Consider the following 18,799-nt stretch of genomic DNA (forward strand, 5'->3'; position numbering starts at 1 on the left):
CTGTAACGATAACGAGCGAACAAAAGGGATCCGTCACGGGTACCCATGTGTTCTGTTTGGTGGCGGGAAGACTGGGGAGTCTGCTAGCAAAGCGAACTTTATCTCGTTGGCTTGTTTCCGTAATTGTTCGGTTACAATGATAAGGTTTACCTTCCCGAGGGGTTGAAGGCAGACTGGGTAGGGCAGATGCGCTTTGTTGGCAATACACAGCGGCACTGCTCAATGAAAGATCGGTTCTGTCGCTCTTTGGAGCCGGCAGAACACCTTCATCGCCATTACCAACTTGACACGCATTCTAAGGATCGTGCTTTCGGTTCGGTCTCTTCGGTTCTCTCCAGTGGAGAGTGTCCTGCCACCCTGACCAAGTTAGTAACTGGTCATTGGTATCGGTTCTGTGTTCAATGTCGATATATTTCATATCACTACATCATTATTAGCCTTACCATCCTTTCGGGTTGGGTCGGGTTTGGGTGTACATCGTCCCTTACGTCCTCTTCAAGAGGGGGGTCCGTTTTGAGCGCTTTAACCAGTCATATGCTATTAACCCGTCTTGCGGCGGAATTGGAGTCTGAACCCCCACGGGGCACTGTTTGGTATGCCTCTCTTCGAGCCGCATGTCACGTGACCAGGTTAGTGTAATGGTGAGCCAACACATGTTCGGCTACGGCTTTTAAGCTATTCAGGGGATTTTTTGCGGCTTACAGTTTTCCCTCTTCCGAGACTTGGTATTTGGGAGTCTGTGTTAATCAGCTTTGTGGGATGGTGGTCTACACTTACCCTCCTCACGCCGAGAGTGTTTGGTGAGTGTTTTATCCTGTTTTCACTTTACAATACAATGCATGGCGTTTGTACTGTTTTCACTCGTACAATGCATTCGATTTCCTCAAAGATTTTAGCGAGGCTAATAATTTCTCTGGGTTTTATCGAGGTCCCGGCAAGCCCTCTTCCAAACAGGAGGGGTGCATTCGAGCATTAGTTTGCAGTACTTATTAGCTCGACTCCTGGGTTATTGGCTTTTTAGCGTTTAAATTTTTACGCTTTCCCTACCCTTATACCTCTCATGCGCTTCTCTGGCTGGGGCTATATTAGGGTTGGGAGTTGTTTCGGCATGTCCCCATACATTCCTTTCCATTGTAATGGTTGGGGGTGGGGTTTTATGTCATAATTGATTTGAGCCAATTGACATATAAGCTTGGGCTCTCTAGTTCACGCCCCCGTCTGATTGGCATCAGCGGTCAGGTGGCTCGGTAGGTGTTTTTTCTATTTCCGTATCGGTTGTAGATTTCACTCCACCACGGGTTTAGTTGTTGCCAGACAGAATGCCACTCCCGTCTCAAATATCTTTGGGAGTCTGTCATATGCTTATATGTACCCCAAGGAGGACTTCTTCTGAAAAAGAATTATACAAACCTGTAGAGGTTATGAATTCTTTGAAGAAAGTCCTCCTTGGGGTACGGCCACCCGCCTCCCCTCATTCTGTCTGACACGTTCAGCATGAAAAGTGAGGTAACGAGGTAGGCGGGTGAGAGTTACCTGCTCTTGGCTGTAGGGTCCGTGGGGCCCTGTAGTGGTGGTCTCACAAGACGAAAACGAGTTTTTTGTTTTGTAAATATTTTATTAAAAAAATATATAGTTAAAACTGCCGTAGGATTTAAAATGGACATTTAAATGCTTATATGTACCCCAAGGAGGACTTTCTTCAAAGAATTCATAACCTCTACAGGTTTGTATAAATTTTGGTGACCTTCACATAGTTTTCAAGGTTACAGTGACACTTTGAAGATTTCAGTTTGTTGGCGTACATGTTCACCTTGTCAGCGCGACATCTCACAAACGATTCACTGTATTTTCTTCATTTTGGACACAAAGCATCATCATGGGAAGGTGTAGGTCGACTGGTCATGCCTTTAATAACATTTAATTTCATCTTAAAGTACAACCTTCACTTTCATTACTTTTTAAGTTTGATTTGATAATTTGCAGCGGGGGATTATGTCACCTTAGTGACAATGCTTGTTAAAACTACTCATGATCCAAGAGACTAGTGCCTAGTTAGGAGAGCCTTTAGCTGTGCTCTAAGCACTGTTAAGCACAAGTTGAATATATCTGAAACTGACATGAAATTATTAATGATACATAGTCTGTATTCAAACCTTTCATTATTATCCCCCGCTGTGCGTTTAGCATGAAGCGGGGATATAGTATTAGACTCCGTCCATCCGTATGAATTGGAATATCTTAAGAACTGTAGACTAAATTCTTTTCATATTTTCATCACAGTATAAGAAAGGTCTCAGTCGGGTTTGGTGACCTTGACCTTCATTTCAAGGTCACAAGGGGGACTTTAACGTTTTTCTCTTGTCAGCGAGATATCTCAAGAACCGTTCACTAGATTTTCTTCATATTCAACACCAAGCTTTGTCTAGGGAAGGCGCAGATCCCAGTCGATTTTTCGTGACTTTCACTTAATTTTTACAAGGTCACAGCGACACTTTGAAGATTTCAGTATGTTAACCTGCATGTTAAGATGGTCAGCGAGATATCTCAAGAACCATTCACAGGACTTTCTTCATATTTGACACCAAGCTTCATCTAGGGAAAGTGTATCTCATTTTATTTTTGTATCTGTTAACAGGGACAGAGTCCGCCAGGTGACTGGTAACAACAGCATCCTGTACCAGAATGGCGACCGCACACTCACCCCGTCCACGTCCACACGCTGCACGTGTGGCTTCAAGCACTACTGGAATGGCAGGGAATATGACAACTTTCCAGAAATGTAAGGGACAGACACAAGTTAATATAATTGTTTTCTCCAAAAGGAGAAGCCTGATAATTATTTCTATTGGTCCACATGATATTTTGTCCTCAAGTATCCATGGCTGGACTTACCAGTTTGAAATCTGGTAATAACAGTTTCTGCTACCATCAGTTTGCCTCCTTATAAATACTTTTATTCAACTTTTATTTACCGCTGCCAGTCTGAGTTGACCATTGGTACCTTATTGGTTGAAGAATTCATGATTTTGGTGTGTTGGTAAAGCAGATAACATTTTATAAGAAGAATATAAGACATGCACAAAATATCTGTACTGTTTTAAATCCCGATGATGAGAACTTATATAGGATGTGATGACTCAAGCAGATAAGTAAATATTTTGGTTTTTAATGTGATTTGTTGCTCTGCTGGCAGACTGCCTGTAAAGTTGGAGTGGAATGATCGGACTATCAAGGAAGAGGTGGCATGGTTCCAGTATGAGCAGGACCCGTCTCTTAACAGTCACGTGTACAAGGTGGCCCAAGACTTGGTGCAGAAACACTTCCCAGGTGAACACTCCAGGCTTGTGGGGATTCTGGGGTTGATGATGTCCCGATCAACCTGTATTGGCCATAACGGGCCAGGGTAGCCATGTTTAATGACTTGATCGATTGTGTGTCCTCATACATGGCCAGGATGGGTTTTTTTCTCACAATATCACCCGTTGGATTGTCTGGTCCCGATTTGATTAGTTACAGATTGCTGTCACTTATCTGGAATATTGCAGGGTAAAACAATTAATAAACCAAACTCTCCATATGGTATTAAGTTCCTATGGGATTCTGTAGTAGAATACATGTCCCATGTAAGACATGCTTGTTGCTGGGTTATCCTTATGTGTGATGTGTCTGACAGTGTGTTATCGTACTGAGATGGAGATGGGTGTTACACCATCAATCACATGATCCCATCTGGATTATTTACAGGCCTGCACAACACAGTTTAAATGCTCATGAGTGTGGTAAAATGAAAGTGACAGTGTAATTCAGAATTGGTTATAAAACTTCTTCTTCGCAGACCACTTGACCAAAGGCAGGTTTTTACAGGACACAAAATATGCATCCTATAGACATAAACATTTAGATTAAGTGCAAAAGATATCCACTTCAAGTCATATTGGACACAATAGTTTATGGACGAGGGAATCATTGAAACTTAAAATTCAGTCATCTAATTATTCTTGTATTGGCACAGGTGAATTTGGCAGTGAGCGTCTGGTGCAAAAGGTTGTAGACAAGCTTCTGAGACTGACAGCTATACCAGAGAGCAAGAAGGAGACATGTGATGGACCAAGCTCCCCAGCACCCCCAACACCTGCAGACAGTGTGTGGAGTCCAGACTCACCATCAAAGATCATCCTTTCTGGACAACAGGTTGATTTTTTTGTAAATTATACATTTCACTGATTGTTTGCAATAATAAAATCTTGACCTCCGTTGCATCCCAAGACTAATTTGCACCTTGAAATTGCCAGTTCTTACTTCTTTCACTTACAAGTTGTTTATGAAATCGATTTGTCCAGTATGATTAGTATCTTCAATATGTTAATGAATTGTTTTACCGCAAATAATATTTTGTATGAAATGTGTGTCACAGCAATATTTGCAGAGTATAAAGTCACGAGAAGGAATGATCACTGGATTGTCTGGTCCCGATTTGATTAGTTACAGATTGCTGTCACTTATCTGGAATATTGCAGGGTAAAACAATTAATAAACCAAACTCTCCATATGGTATTAAGTTCCTATGGGATTCTGTAGTAGAATACATGTCCCATGTTAAGACATGCTTGTTGCTGGGTTATCCTTATGTGTGATGTGTCTGACAGTGTGTTATCGTACTGAGATGGAGATGGGTGTTACACCATCAATCACATGATCCCATCTGGATTATTTACAGGCCTGCACAACACAGTTTAAATGCTCATGAGTGTGGTAAAATGAAAGTGACAGTGTAATTCAGAATTGGTTATAAAACTTCTTCTTCGCAGACCACTTGACCAAAGGCAGGTTTTTACAGGACACAAAATATGCATCCTATAGACATAAACATTTAGATTAAGTGCAAAAGATATCCACTTCAAGTCATATTGGACACAATAGTTTATGGACGAGGGAATCATTGAAACTTAAAATTCAGTCATCTAATTATTCTTGTATTGGCACAGGTGAATTTGGCAGTGAGCGTCTGGTGCAAAAGGTTGTAGACAAGCTTCTGAGACTGACAGCTATACCAGAGAGCAAGAAGGAGACATGTGATGGACCAAGCTCCCCAGCACCCCCAACACCTGCAGACAGTGTGTGGAGTCCAGACTCACCATCAAAGATCATCCTTTCTGGACAACAGGTTGATTTTTTTGTAAATTATACATTTCACTGATTGTTTGCAATAATAAAATCTTGACCTCCGTTGCATCCCAAGACTAATTTGCACCTTGAAATTGCCAGTTCTTACTTCTTTCACTTACAAGTTGTTTATGAAATCGATTTGTCCAGTATGATTAGTATCTTCAATATGTTAATGAATTGTTTTACCGGCAAATAATATTTTGTATGAAATGTGTGTCACAGCAATATTTGCAGAGTATAAAGTACGAGAAGGAATGATCACTGGATTGTCTGGTCCAGGCTTGATTATTTACAGACCGCTCCATATAGCTGGAATATTTCTGAGTGTGGCATAAAACTAAACTCGCTCACAGGAAGGAATGTAACAATAAAATAACACCAAACTACCAGCACAAGTTGTGAGTCCTCTTTAGATCAGTAAAAACAAACATTGTTGCTGGTGTTGTGTTTATGTAACTAAAATAACATCCTTGATTATTCATTGTATCATATTCCCATTCTATCACGATGGGCCCATTTGCCATCACAGATTTGTTTTGATGTAGGTTTGAATGACACAGTGCTAAAAATAGACATCCAGACAAATGACATCCTTGTTTTATGATTTAGTGAAGAAACTGTGTTACCAGTACTTGTATCCACCTTTAAGTGCCACTACAAATACTGGAGTGTCTTATTTTATAATGGCTACTGGTAATAAATTGCTTCTACCAGTTGTATTTTCCCCTTTAAATACATCAAGGATAACTAGGAGAATGGTGACGTCACTTCTAAGGTGAAGTTATGGTGGTGAATGATCCCATAGTATAATCATAATAGAAAGATACTCTGGATAATAGTGGATGTTAAAATGATAATGTCTTCTTGCCTGGAGTTATGTCCGTTTCACACTTTCCAAATGCAAATTCATCGTATTGGAGCAGATACTACTATCTGGATAAAAGTAAAATGATTTCCATAATCCCTTCATTCAAAAACTGTAGCATCAACAGTGCCACTTATTTTTTAACTCTAAATTTATAACAAAACATCCACACTACATCACACTTAATTGCAAGACTAGTTCAAGTGTCAGTATAGTATACAGTATTGAGACATTAAATGTTTCATTCCTCCCCAGCAAAAGAGTATCCACAAGGAGGAGCTAACTATGAGTGAGACTGAACGAGCTGTCAGACACAGGATCGAGTCTAATGCACCGAAACAGCAGCAGAAGAAACCTGCAGACCCACAAGCCAAAAAGTCTGGAAGCCCCGCTCAAAGTCCTCGAAAAGTGAGCCTTGTCTGATTCTGATTTCAGTGTAACAAGTTTGTTGTTGTTTTGTCTTGAAATTTAATATTCTTACTGGAAATGTTTTGATCAGCTCTCAATTTTTGCAGGTTGGCTGTTATTTTATTTTAAAATCTAGACCTTATAATGGGTTAGTTAATGGAACATTTCTTACATGTTTGTAGACATATGAAGTTGATTTGACAGTTGTGCGTCATGGATGGTCTAGGTGAATAAGGAGGAGTAATTCTCTTCATGGAGATGAAGTTATCACAGTTGTAGGGCTTTTTTAAACTGGGCCCTTATTCATGTGCCAGGGTCAGGTTTGCACAGGTTATGATCAAAGGTTTTGTCACCCACATTCCTGAATTCATGGGTTTCACCAAAGTGGTAAACAAATATGGACTGTAGCTCTTTGGGCTTGCCTTCCATATTATGCTGAAATGTCTGGTCCAGACTCGATTATTTACAGACTGGTTATATAGCTGGAATATTGCTCAGTGCAGCTTCAAACAACATCAAAACAAACAAACACACACAGCTGTTGGAGAAATGTGTTATCTGCAAACCTGTGAGGTTTGACAAAGCAAATGATGTAATCCTTTTATCATCTGAAACAAAGGGTGTTATCATCAGAGTTATGCTTCTTCTGAATCCATCAGTACAACATAAAACAATAGCAAATACAAAACTACAATTGCAGAGTACACCAGAGAAGAAACCACCTCCGAAGGAGCACACTCCACCTCCATCTACTTCATCAACAGCATCAACATCTGTGTCGACAGCAACAACATCTACCACTCAGACACCAGGAAAGAGGATCAGGCTTGCAACATCTGATGGGAGACTGGTGAGTAGTGTTAAGATAGCCATCTGCCCTCTAGCAAAGTGCTAGTGGAATATGATTTGGACCAGTAATAATTTATACAGCTATACCAACTGTCATGTTGAAAATCCCAGGCAAGCCTTGCTTATTGCCATGAAACATTGATATGAATGAGACACTAAGTCCCTAAACATTTTGTTTTGTTTTGGCTATCTCTCGATCAAGTTTAAACAATTTGAAACCTGGGTTCCTGCAGGATTAATGCAAAAGCATCTTAACTTAGCGCAGAATGAAATATAACAATAATGCATATCCATATGTACTCTAAAGTGTGATTTGATTGGCTTAGAACATGTCCAATCAGCATGATTGTTGTTCTAGTGAATGATAAGAGATTCTTTGCAAAAAGGTGGCTGCTGTGTACATTTGAAGTGAACGTTGACTGTACATACAGTTTAAAAGTTGTGAAAGCAATCCAGTAGTCACTGGCACAAAACAATTAGAACCACATCTAATTGGGAGATAAAATGAGAAATCTGGAAATCCACACCTTTTGTATTGGTAGTAAAGTTTCATGTTTGCTAGAAACCTTTATGTTGACTAGTCTTTGCCAGTGACATTTGAAAACTAAAATCTATAATCAGAAAACAGTGATATAGGAATTAATAGGAGCATATCTGGCATGTATTTGGGCATGTGAGTGTGTACATGGGGCAGATGAAGTGGCGCTGGAGGCACAATTGAGTAAGGGTCGGTGATTTATTGTGGTACCAAGCTAGGCTACTGATATTACTGAAGGGGACTTGTCTGGCCATGTGTTTATTGCTTACGAACGTCTACTATCCTATCTGTTCTCGAAACATTCAGGGCCTTACGAATTCTTAAATTTAAGAAAAAAACTAAGACAACTAGTAGGCTGTTGTAACTTGAGATATGCAAATTAAGGATGGTCATATTGATTGTTTTGATGAATGATGTGAACAGGGTGAGAGTTTATAGAAACTGGACGAGGTATTTGGATTTGTTGGATGATCGGGTATTAGTTTCACCTCTTCGATTAGTATGTCCACTCCTGTGGCAGACCAGCTTGAGGTGCGTTGCTTCCTAGAAGGAGTGCTGGGAATACAAGACTCGGGCACTGATAGCTGCCAACTCAATTATTGTCTGCCTTGTTTGTAAACATGGGAATCCCCTTGTGCTTGTGATGTCACGGAAAACCCCTACTAAATTTCCCTTTGAGACAAAAGAGCCCGTTTCGTAACTTACAAAAAGTTACTAAACTTTAATAGTCATGAAGGGTGTTACGAAGTCAAAACGAACATTTCAAGAATGGGTTATCTTAGGAATTCTTATCTTTTGGCGAAAGCAGTTGAGAATTTGTAGCTCTACGAAAGTTTTGAGAATAGGAGGGCTGGGGGTACACTATTCTGGTAACAGAATGGATATATGATACACTTGATAATGGAGGATGTTTTCAGGTTGGTTGTGTTTTTGCAGGAAATGCTGCATCTGGAGTCTGACGTGACCTTTGCCCAACTACAAAAGTTGATATCAGATGTCCTTGACATTGCTCCACAACGACAACGTCTGCGTCTGGGTTTTCCTCCGAGAGAACTGAAGGCAGGGACTGAGCCTGTTTCATTACAGCATGGAGATAAACTGTCAGTGGAAATCTTGCCCCTTCAGAACCAGGTGGCATCCAGTAGCAGACCGCACAGAGATGGTACAGACTGCTTACCTGAGAATTGCATTCACCATAATAATAATGATAGAAAAAGTGAACCAAGTATGCCTGTTTATAAGTACTGATCAGAGTGCTGTTGTATGAAGCAACTGTGATATATCAATGTTAAGGTATGGGAGTTAGTGCAATGATAACACTGTACAATAGCACCCTGGAAGTGACTATGACTAAAAAATAATGATCATAAGAATCAAGAACTGAGTATCGCTCTGTGCTAATAAAGGTAATAATTAACAGCTGGGTATTTCTAAATATTTATGATGTAAATAATCAAGAACTGTGTGTCACTATATGATAATGATGATGATACATGATAATCAAGAACTGTGTGCTGATATTCAATGCTGTTGATAATCAAAAACTAAGATAATATTCATATTTGGTAGATTCAAGAGAAACTTTGTCTCCAACCCAGAAGATGGCATGGAATAAGTTTGATGAAAATATCCCAGCGGCAACAGCAGAAGCACTGCTGGAAAGTCTAAAAAACCAGCAGGCTGGTGAGTAGCATGAACAGCAGCATCATAATGAGAGCCTGATTGAAGCATTCAAGAAGGGCTGGTATAGTTGAAATCTACTCATACTTGGCCTAAGCAGGACAACTCCAGAATGGGATCTTCAAGCGGATATGTATCAACTCACATGCACACTCTCTCATTTAGTATCACATCCCACACACCCAACTACAGGCACAGACAGTATTGACAAGTCTATCTCACATGTTACAGCCACAGACAGTATTGACAAGTCTATCTCACATGTTACAGCCACAGACAGTATTGACAAGTCCATCTCACATGTTACAGGCACAGACAGTATTGACAAGTCTGTCTAACATGATACAGCCACAGACAGTATTGACATGTCTGTCTCACATGTTACAGGCACAGACAGTATTGACAAGTCTATCTCACATGTTACAGCCACAGACAGTATTGACAAGTCTATCTCACATGTTACAGGCACAGACAGTATTGACAAGTCTATCTCACATGTTACAGCCACAGACAGTATTGACAAGTCTGTCTGACATGTTACAGGCACAGACAGTATTGACAAGTCTGTCTGACATGTTACAGGCACAGACAGTATTGACAAGTCTGTCTCACATGTTACAGCCACAGACAGTATTGACAAGTCTGTCTAACATGATACAGGCACAGGCAGTATTGACAAGTCTGTCTAACATGATACAGGCACAGGCAGTATTGACAAGTCTGTCTATCATGTTACAGCCACAGACAATATTGACAAGTCTGTCTCACATGTTACAGCCACAGACAGTATTGACAAGTCTATCTCGCATGTTACAGGCACAGACAGTATTGACAAGTCTGTCTGACATGTTACAGCCACAGACAGTATTGACAAGTCTGTCTCACATGTTACAGGCACAGACAGTATTGACAAGTCTGTCTCACATGTTACAGCCACAGACAGTATTGACAAGTCTATCTCACATGTTACAGCCACAGACAGTATTGACATACCATCTAGTATGTTGTAGACATACACAGTATTGACATGTCCTTCTGTATGCAACAAACATGTCTCTTTTATTTCATCCACAGACACTATCAACTAGCAATCTCATATGTTACATCCACAGGCACTCTCAATCTCTTATGTTGCAGGCTCAGACAGTATTGACATGGCTATCTCATCCATGGCCCTACTGGCCCAGCTGTCTGGCCGAGATTTGTGGACGTATGTCTCTAGTCAACCCCACCTCTTCTCAGTCGGAGGCTTGTTCTACAAGCAGGTGGAGAGGGATCTTGGCCTTGCCCCGGGGAAACACTGCACGCTGTCCTCCCTGCCTGGCAAGGTAAATAGGTTTTCCTTGGATTGATAACGTTAATATACGGTAGATTAGAGGTGGTCCAGTTGTCCATGATGTAGATCTCTGCCATGATGTCTACAGACTACCTCTGTGGTGTATAGAGCAGATGGTCTGCCTGGAGGCAGTTTCATTAAGTGTTATACTAGTACCTGATGTTAAGTGATGCTAGTTGATGTTACCCTGCCTGCCATTCAACATTAAGCAAGGACTGGACACCTCGAATCCATATGGTGTAACTGAATGGGGGTCCATCTTAGGATCGTTCATACTTTAGGGGGGGGTGGTGACGATTTTAAGGTGGGGTTCACCCATTTTGTTCTGGGGAGCTAGGGGTGTCAGCAATTTTGTACATAAAATGATGTTTATAATTATGCTTAGAAATTATGGGAAGGGGAAGGGGTCATTGATTTTGTACATGACATGCAGGGGGGTCACTTATTTTGTACATAAATTTTAGGGGGGTCATCCACATTATACATGCTTCTCCATAAAAATCATCGTTACCCCCCCTAGCCATAAATTATGAATGGTCCCTTAGTAGGCTAGCACTATAAATCCAGCATTAGATTGGACTAGTAGAAGCTCTCTCACACTCCTCCATTCACATTGCTATTTGAAGTTCAATAATCTTGAGGAGGAGTGGGGTAGGCCTTGTGGTTAAAGCATTCGCTCGTCGCGCCGAAGATATCCGGGTTAAAGTCTGGTACAGTGTGTGAAGCCCATTTCTGCTGTCCCCCATCTTGATATTGCTGAAAGCGATGTAAAACTAAACTCACTCATTCACTCACTCTCTTGTTTACTTGAAGTATAGTATTATGGAAATTATCATCTGGTTACAGGTATTTCGATACAACGCAGAGGCTGACCGACTAGAACTCTGTCTAGAACCACATGGTCATTTTCAAGTTGAGCCAGACATCGAACGCAAGGTCAAGTCTGCAACCCCTCTTGCTGAGGATGACACGGAAGTCAAGTTCGGGTCAAGTGGGGTCATATCAAGAGGGGAGAAAAGTCATGTTGCTTTCTCTGGGCATGGCCACTCACTTCGTGCTTCGGAGGGAGACACAAGAATGCCAGGGGATCTTCCGGAGTCTCCCCGAAAGGCACAAGCTAGGAAACTTACAAATTTTTGTGATCCCTCCCAACCTCATGAAGCCATCAGTGAGGAACCAGAGGAGGCGTCATGTGACATGCAAGGTGGAACTGCCTGTGTTGAAGGTGCTAGCCAAGCAGAGCCTGCTGTTAAGGTTGACTATCAAAAGATTGGTCCAGGATTTAGTGTGATCGACCAGTCAGTTTCCAACACAACTAATGAGAATGTAGATGTTTTTCGCAAACTTGCCCAGGCAATTGAGCAGACTGTAGCATACTGTAATGACTTTGATGAACCATCTGATGCTGGGGTTGCACACAAAGATGAACATATGGAGGGACAAGATGAGAAGCTGACAGATGGACAGGTAGGAACATAAGGCATCAGAATCAGTTCCAGGTGTGAATTTTATTTTTCCAGTTGGAGGCAATGATAGAATGTTATATTTTATCTCATCTTACATGTACAGTATTTGAACTTTGTTGAGTGAGTGAATTTTGCTAAGTTTCCATGTACCCTTGTAGTTACATAGTACTGGTGAAATATCTCTGTCGTCATGTCAACAGACGATTGCTTATCTCTGTAATCCCTGCAGTTCAAGCTTCTTACAATGATGCAACATGTAATATTCATTAACATTAACACTGAGTCTTAGGACCTGAAATATACAAATTGTTGTGTTGAGCCTGCCTGGCAATATGGCAGCAAACCCTATGGTTTCAATAGATATCTCTTGAGTCAAGTGTGATTTTTGTGTCACAAATGTGATAGTGAATATGTTGGCCTTACACACACTGACCCCATTCCTCTCATATCTTTAAAAGTTTAGTCTATGTAAGAAACATTAAAATTCTCAGAATGCAAACCAGCAGACATCCTTAAGTATGTTGTTTCAGGTGTCTGGTAGTGTAGAAGACAACAAGGAAGAGAAGATGGACACAACGTAGTGACACCTGACAACAGACAATCTGCGTATGTAGTTGTCATGACGAAGTAAGACCTGCCCGTGTAGCCGTCATGGCAAGGTAGCTGTCACCAAAGATTACATGGTTAAGGCCTGGGTTGGATATGGAACCGGCCCAATGGAGCTTCAGACTGTCAAAAACTCCTCTTGTTTGAATGGTAATACTGAGGTGTACTTTTGTGAGTAGAATAGGCTAATGAATTATCTCCCTTTCTTGTGTCACATGGATGTCACAGGAGAATTTGCAGTTACCTAATGATGATGTCACATACTTCAGGAGTGTGCAACTAATCAAAATTGTTACCAGTTTGTTGTTCTTACATTAAGTTCTCACTCTCAGTGAAATAATGCAGACTTTTGAACATCAGCAGGTTAAAGATCCAGTCCTTGAAATTTGTAACTGCCAGACAGAGTACCATTCTGTAGTGCCATTCTGTCGCTAATCATCATGAGTTGTACAGAGTAATTGGAATGTGAATTTTTTAAAGAAACTTTATGAGGGCACTGTAAGACCCGTTAAGTTGCACAAACTATCTTAGCTGTGCATTAAGAGTATTAACAAAACATTTTGTATAGATAGGCAGCTGCCTGGTACCACAACCCTTTTGTCTTTGTTATCATCCTTGATTATCTAGTATTTCGAATCTGGTTCTATTATGATAAATGCTCTGGGCTAATTCTTTTGACTTCAAGCTTTGTCACCAAAATTGTAAACATATTAGACATTCATCGCCAGGCTTTCCTCCCATGCTGTCATATATACTGGAGCACTGTTGAAAGTAACATAAAACTCATTCAAACATTTACTACTAAAATTAGTTTTAGAAGTAATGTGAGTGAATCTCAGTTATCATAAATCATTAACTTAGCAAGGTGTTTCACTGGCGCATGAATTAATTTGACTGGACAGCTATTGTCATTGTCCTATAATTGGATAAGACTTAAAACAAAGTACATTATTGAAAGAGCTCAGTGAATTTTTCTTATTAAAATGAAAATGTAATACACTAGATGATCAAGGATGTTATAGAATAGACAAAACATGGCAGTGGCTAAGATCACTGTGCATTGTCCCATTTGTTATTGTCTGTCATCATGCTACAATAGTTTCGATTGCAACAACCACCACATTTTTAAGATCCCGGCTTGAAAACCTTTGGGTCATTGTGACAAAGCTGCAATGTGCTGACGAGGCCAAAAACACAATTCGTTTTCCTATTCCTTTTCTGTGAAGGGAGACTTCCTTTTTATGCTCTGAATTATGGATAGTGATGGTTAGCCTGGTGCACAGTGCCACAATAAAGACACAATAGATTAATTATTTTATTTTAACATAAATCTTTCAACATTAGGAGCAGGGAGGATTCTTTTTAACTTATCAGGTCATGTGTGTGATTCATATTTGATAGAACTTAATAAGTGGTGCTTTTCATCATGTAGAGAAAGAAGGCAACACACACATTATAGTAAATAGTGATGCTGAACCAATGAAAAGCTGGTAATAATTTATTATGGCCAAATATGGTTATACTTGACCATAAGAAGTTAGGAATCATAAAATATATTTGGGGATAATTATTTGAAATTCTGTCGTCAGTCTTAACTGCAAAAACAAATGTCCCCAAACTGTGTCCCTAATTTGTGTTCTTCTGTTTATGTTAGTACTTTCGGTGCAGGGAAATCATTGAAGGAAATAATCACGTTGGTGAAACTAGGCTGAATAACATTCTGGTAAAGGTTGTGTTAAAAGCTAATTTGCCATGATACAACGATGACCATTTATTGTATCATTATTATGGTGTACTGTTAAGTATAAACTGGGACAAATCTGGCTGATATCTCACCTGAAATGATGCAGATACATATATTTAAGTATTAGAGATTTTATATGTTGTTTGTGGTTATGTTGTCATAATATATCAGAGTTGTGTTATCATCATAATGTTGACCTGTGTATATACTGTTAGAGATATTCAGATTTTACACCAATGAGAACGTTTAGTTTGAGGACTTGGTTGATCATGTGTATTTTGAAAATGCTGACTATAAATATGCTACTGCTTCTGAAGAGAAAATAGTTAAAAAGCTTCTTTTCTATATTTTGCTGTTAAAATAATTGCTAGTGAAATATATCAATATGTTTAGTGCATCTACCTGTATTCATGATTTCATTATTTAATCTAATGTATTAATGAAATGTTATAAATGACCAAAGGGTATTTTCATTACCAGTATATATTTTATTTAATCAATGTCTATCCATAAACAGACCTTTCTCATGAACAGTATAGTTGTGGTGTTTAAGACTGTAAGTCTCGATTAATTACAAAATATTAAGTCATCAAAAGAGAAAAAATGTTAACATAAACAAGAAATTCCCATGCCTCTTACACTCCTGGCTAAATGTAATTTTTCAAAAAATCCAAAAAGAAAATTTCAAACTGATTTGTTTCTTGGTAGTATTTCATTTTGTCTAATCTGTTCTGTTAATATTATCCCTGAAACCTGAATCCTGAGCCAGTTAAATATTCCATTAAGCTAATGAAAGAGAAATTATTCAAAATCATTATTGGTAATTTCTGTTAGTTGATGTTTACGAACCAAGCTCCAGTGGTTGGTGATGTTGAAGAACAGAATCACATCAGAAACCTCACAGTCTCAAATGAGATCTTTCACTCCTGTATGATACCTCCCTGCGTGAAGATCACAGGACACCATAGAAGTTCCCTGAGCAAACTTTAACCACCCAGTTCAAATTAAAGATACTTTGGGTGTTGAAGCAGTCTGATGTCAGCTTTCTAAAACTAATCGGTAACTTCCTAATTACATTTGTTTTCAAAAACAGAAATAATAATGATAATATTCTTGTCTGAATGCTTCGCTCACTTGTAACAAGGATTTGGGAAACTCAGTGTTGTTTGGCTCATTATGGAGATGTTCCCTATTCTCCATTGCAGAGAGGTATTGTATCAATTTCTCAGAGACAAAAGGTAATGACTACATGAAATCTTTACACTCTATATTAATTCCAAAGAAAAGCTATTCTATTATATATGCTGCTCACCTTGCTGTTACAGGTACCAGTAATATTTTCTTTATGCAAAATGATATTGACAAAAGGTTACAAAGCTATTATAAGGTACCAATGTACTGTTGCTTGTGAATGTTCACTGTCATCAACAGACTAAAGTGTTTGGGGTGTTTTCAAATTTGAAGACATTTTGAAATTTTCAGACTTTTGTGTTTAACAGTGCTGTAAATATTGTGCTAACTTCTCAGGATTTTATGAGATGCGAATATATTCCATTTGTACAATTATATCTAGTATAGAACAACCATGTATTCCCACACTGGTCTGTGATATTTAGAGTGTTTAAATATCCTTGTTTGAAATGTTAAATCATTTGGTTTTAGATTCTGTGGTACTAATATTGTTTGAAGTGTTTTAAACTAGATATGTTTACCAATCTGTCCATGTATTCACAAGGCCTTATTGCAAACATATGGTGATGTGAAGATTTTGCATTGCTCTGTCTTCTCTGGCCTGTGTACAGAAGTCTTAAAGCCATCCTAGTGTTACAGCTGTTTGGGAGTTGTGATTGTCTTAGTGCTAAGTCTTGTAGTGGAACAGGACCCAGGTGAATCTTAGCACTAAATTTGTGGCAAGTCAGTGTTGACATATGAGAGTTGCTATCATCTTAGTGCTTAGGTCACTTTGTGGAACACCCTGATGCCCTTACCACAAATGTTCTCGACAGAACATATTAATGCAATTTGACCTGTGAATAACTTTGAGATTCACAATAATAGACAATATCAAATCTGAATAAATACTATAGCAGGCCAAATAGTGTATCCTGTACTTACAACTGAGGAGGTATGTTAATAAAATGCTTTGCTATTCCTATGGGTGCATAAAACATGTGTGAATCAACAAGAATTATTGAATTGTAGCTTGACTAAATTCATCTAATGTTTCTTTTCTGATAGAAAATTTGATTAAAGTTCAGACTATCTGTTCTGCACCTGTGAATATGGACTGTTAACATGCTGTGTAGTGTTAATTGTGATGGATGTTTATTTTCAGTAAAGTGAATTGAATCCATGAATGAACCCTATTTTGAGTGAACCCTAGAATATAAACAATGAGTAGAGTGCTTGGATGTGATGCATTTCATGAGAAATATTTACAATTGTACAGTGTAACCTAACTACTCATTTGTTTTAGTATTTGCCAGATTCCAATGTTCTGGCTGGACTTGTTGGTGAAAAATAGTGACTACAGGCATATTGGCCTTAGATATTCATGGGTGATATAAGAACATAGTGTACAGAAATGCATGAAGTATTAACAATAAGTGATTGCTTGTTTGTAATTGAGTGACTAACCTCTTGAAGGGGCCATGAGGTGGCTCAGTGGACAAACTAAACAGTTTCAGAGTCCTTGAGGTTTGCTCCTATGGTGTTTGAATCAGCGTACCCACTAAATATGTATTTTTTTACATCAGTGCTATGACGAGAACCCCTTGATGTTCAAATTTAATTTGAACACTGTAGTACCACGTGTTAGCACATGAAGCCAAACACCTGGGTTTGAATTGCAAGATGTGTCAATATGTGAAGTCTAATCTTGGCCTGACCTGTGATACTGCTGCAATATTACCCAAAGCCCTTTGGTCCATGTCAAAAGTTTTGTTGATGCAACAGCATACGTGTAGTGCCATGTTCCGTTGTAGCTTCTAGTTAGTTGTATCTGTAGACCACAGTGGAGGCTTGTGTCTTCTTTGATCTTGGCCAAGGAGCAGTTGACAACTGCTTGTTCTACGTAGATGATATCAGGTTATTCTTCTAGTCTTCTTGTGATTTAAATGCTTCCATCTTGTGGCTTGTGATTAAAGTAATTGATTTTGTACATGAGATGAAAACAATAATTGTTTGCCCTGAGAGAAGTATAAAATGTTCCCCGTCAAGCAGGTCATTTATGACATTTTGTGTGAAAAGATTATTTGTCGAGATTACATTTTGGTTTTGTCTGGAAAAAATGCAGTGTTAGTATTAGTTCTATGATTGACGTCATTTTCATGTAAGAGTTACCTTCCCTTTCTCATTTTGCCACCATAGACACTAAGGAATTAATGAGAAAGCAATGCCATGGTGACCTTCACCTTTTGAAAATTTGGTTCAAATGGAAAACATTTTACTGCATGGATTATGGATTAGCATATTAGTTAGTGCACATTAGCTCCCTGATCAAGAAAATGGGAGTTTGATTCTTTACACTCTCAGTCAAGCCTATCTATTTCAACCCTTTACATTCATTTGCTAGCCTAACCCACACCTGCATTACATTGAACGCTTTATACCATTATGTATAAATGAAATTTTCATTCCAAAATATGATTATTATTTCATACAGTTTATATGGATATAACATGTACATAATTAGAACTTATGAAGAATTTAAAATGTCTAGGTAAACCGATTTCAGAAATGTCAGTAACAGCTGATTAAATGTGGAATGAGGAGAGGATCCATATTTACTTACAGAGAAATTTACAATGCATGTTTTAGAATTGAACATTTTTCTGTTAGTGCATATGCTTGAGGATAGATATCCTGGATTGGGTTGGTTTCAAAATTATAACTTTCAACCGTTAATCAAGGGCCATAGCATGTTTCATGTAGTTGGAGGGTTGTAGTTGCTTTGAAGCTACAGAAAGGTGATGCAGTGACTTTACGTTTACAGTCTGTAATTTTAGGGGGACGATTTGCCTCCCATTCCCCCACTCCTAACCCCATATTCTTCAGCCAAGATAATCCATTCAGTTAGAAATGTTTCACTGATTTTTAGTTTTAAATACAGGAAGAAGTGAAATAAAGCAAGTGCATACAA

The 18,799-nt window shown here is 39.0% G+C and overlaps 1 protein-coding gene across 1 annotated transcript in view; it reads left to right on the forward strand.

Moving 5' to 3' along the window:
- LOC124281831 (deubiquitinating protein VCPIP1-like) overlaps positions 1–18,799 on the forward strand; it is a 41,627-nt gene extending 22,828 nt beyond the window's left edge. The window contains exons 8-17 of the mRNA XM_046717825.1: positions 2,636–2,779; positions 3,194–3,327; positions 4,013–4,191; positions 6,287–6,439; positions 7,140–7,289; positions 8,763–8,988; positions 9,396–9,509; positions 10,644–10,834; positions 11,689–12,309; positions 12,839–18,799. Of these exons, the coding sequence (XP_046573781.1) occupies positions 2,636–2,779; positions 3,194–3,327; positions 4,013–4,191; positions 6,287–6,439; positions 7,140–7,289; positions 8,763–8,988; positions 9,396–9,509; positions 10,644–10,834; positions 11,689–12,309; positions 12,839–12,889 (1,963 nt within the window). The 3' untranslated portion in view covers positions 12,890–18,799. The remainder of the gene's footprint in view (positions 1–2,635; positions 2,780–3,193; positions 3,328–4,012; positions 4,192–6,286; positions 6,440–7,139; positions 7,290–8,762; positions 8,989–9,395; positions 9,510–10,643; positions 10,835–11,688; positions 12,310–12,838) is intronic.

This window comes from Haliotis rubra, unplaced genomic scaffold, assembly GCF_003918875.1.
Source record: "Haliotis rubra isolate DU_JTF1 unplaced genomic scaffold, ASM391887v1 Scf29, whole genome shotgun sequence".
NCBI lineage: Eukaryota > Metazoa > Mollusca > Gastropoda > Lepetellida > Haliotidae > Haliotis > Haliotis rubra.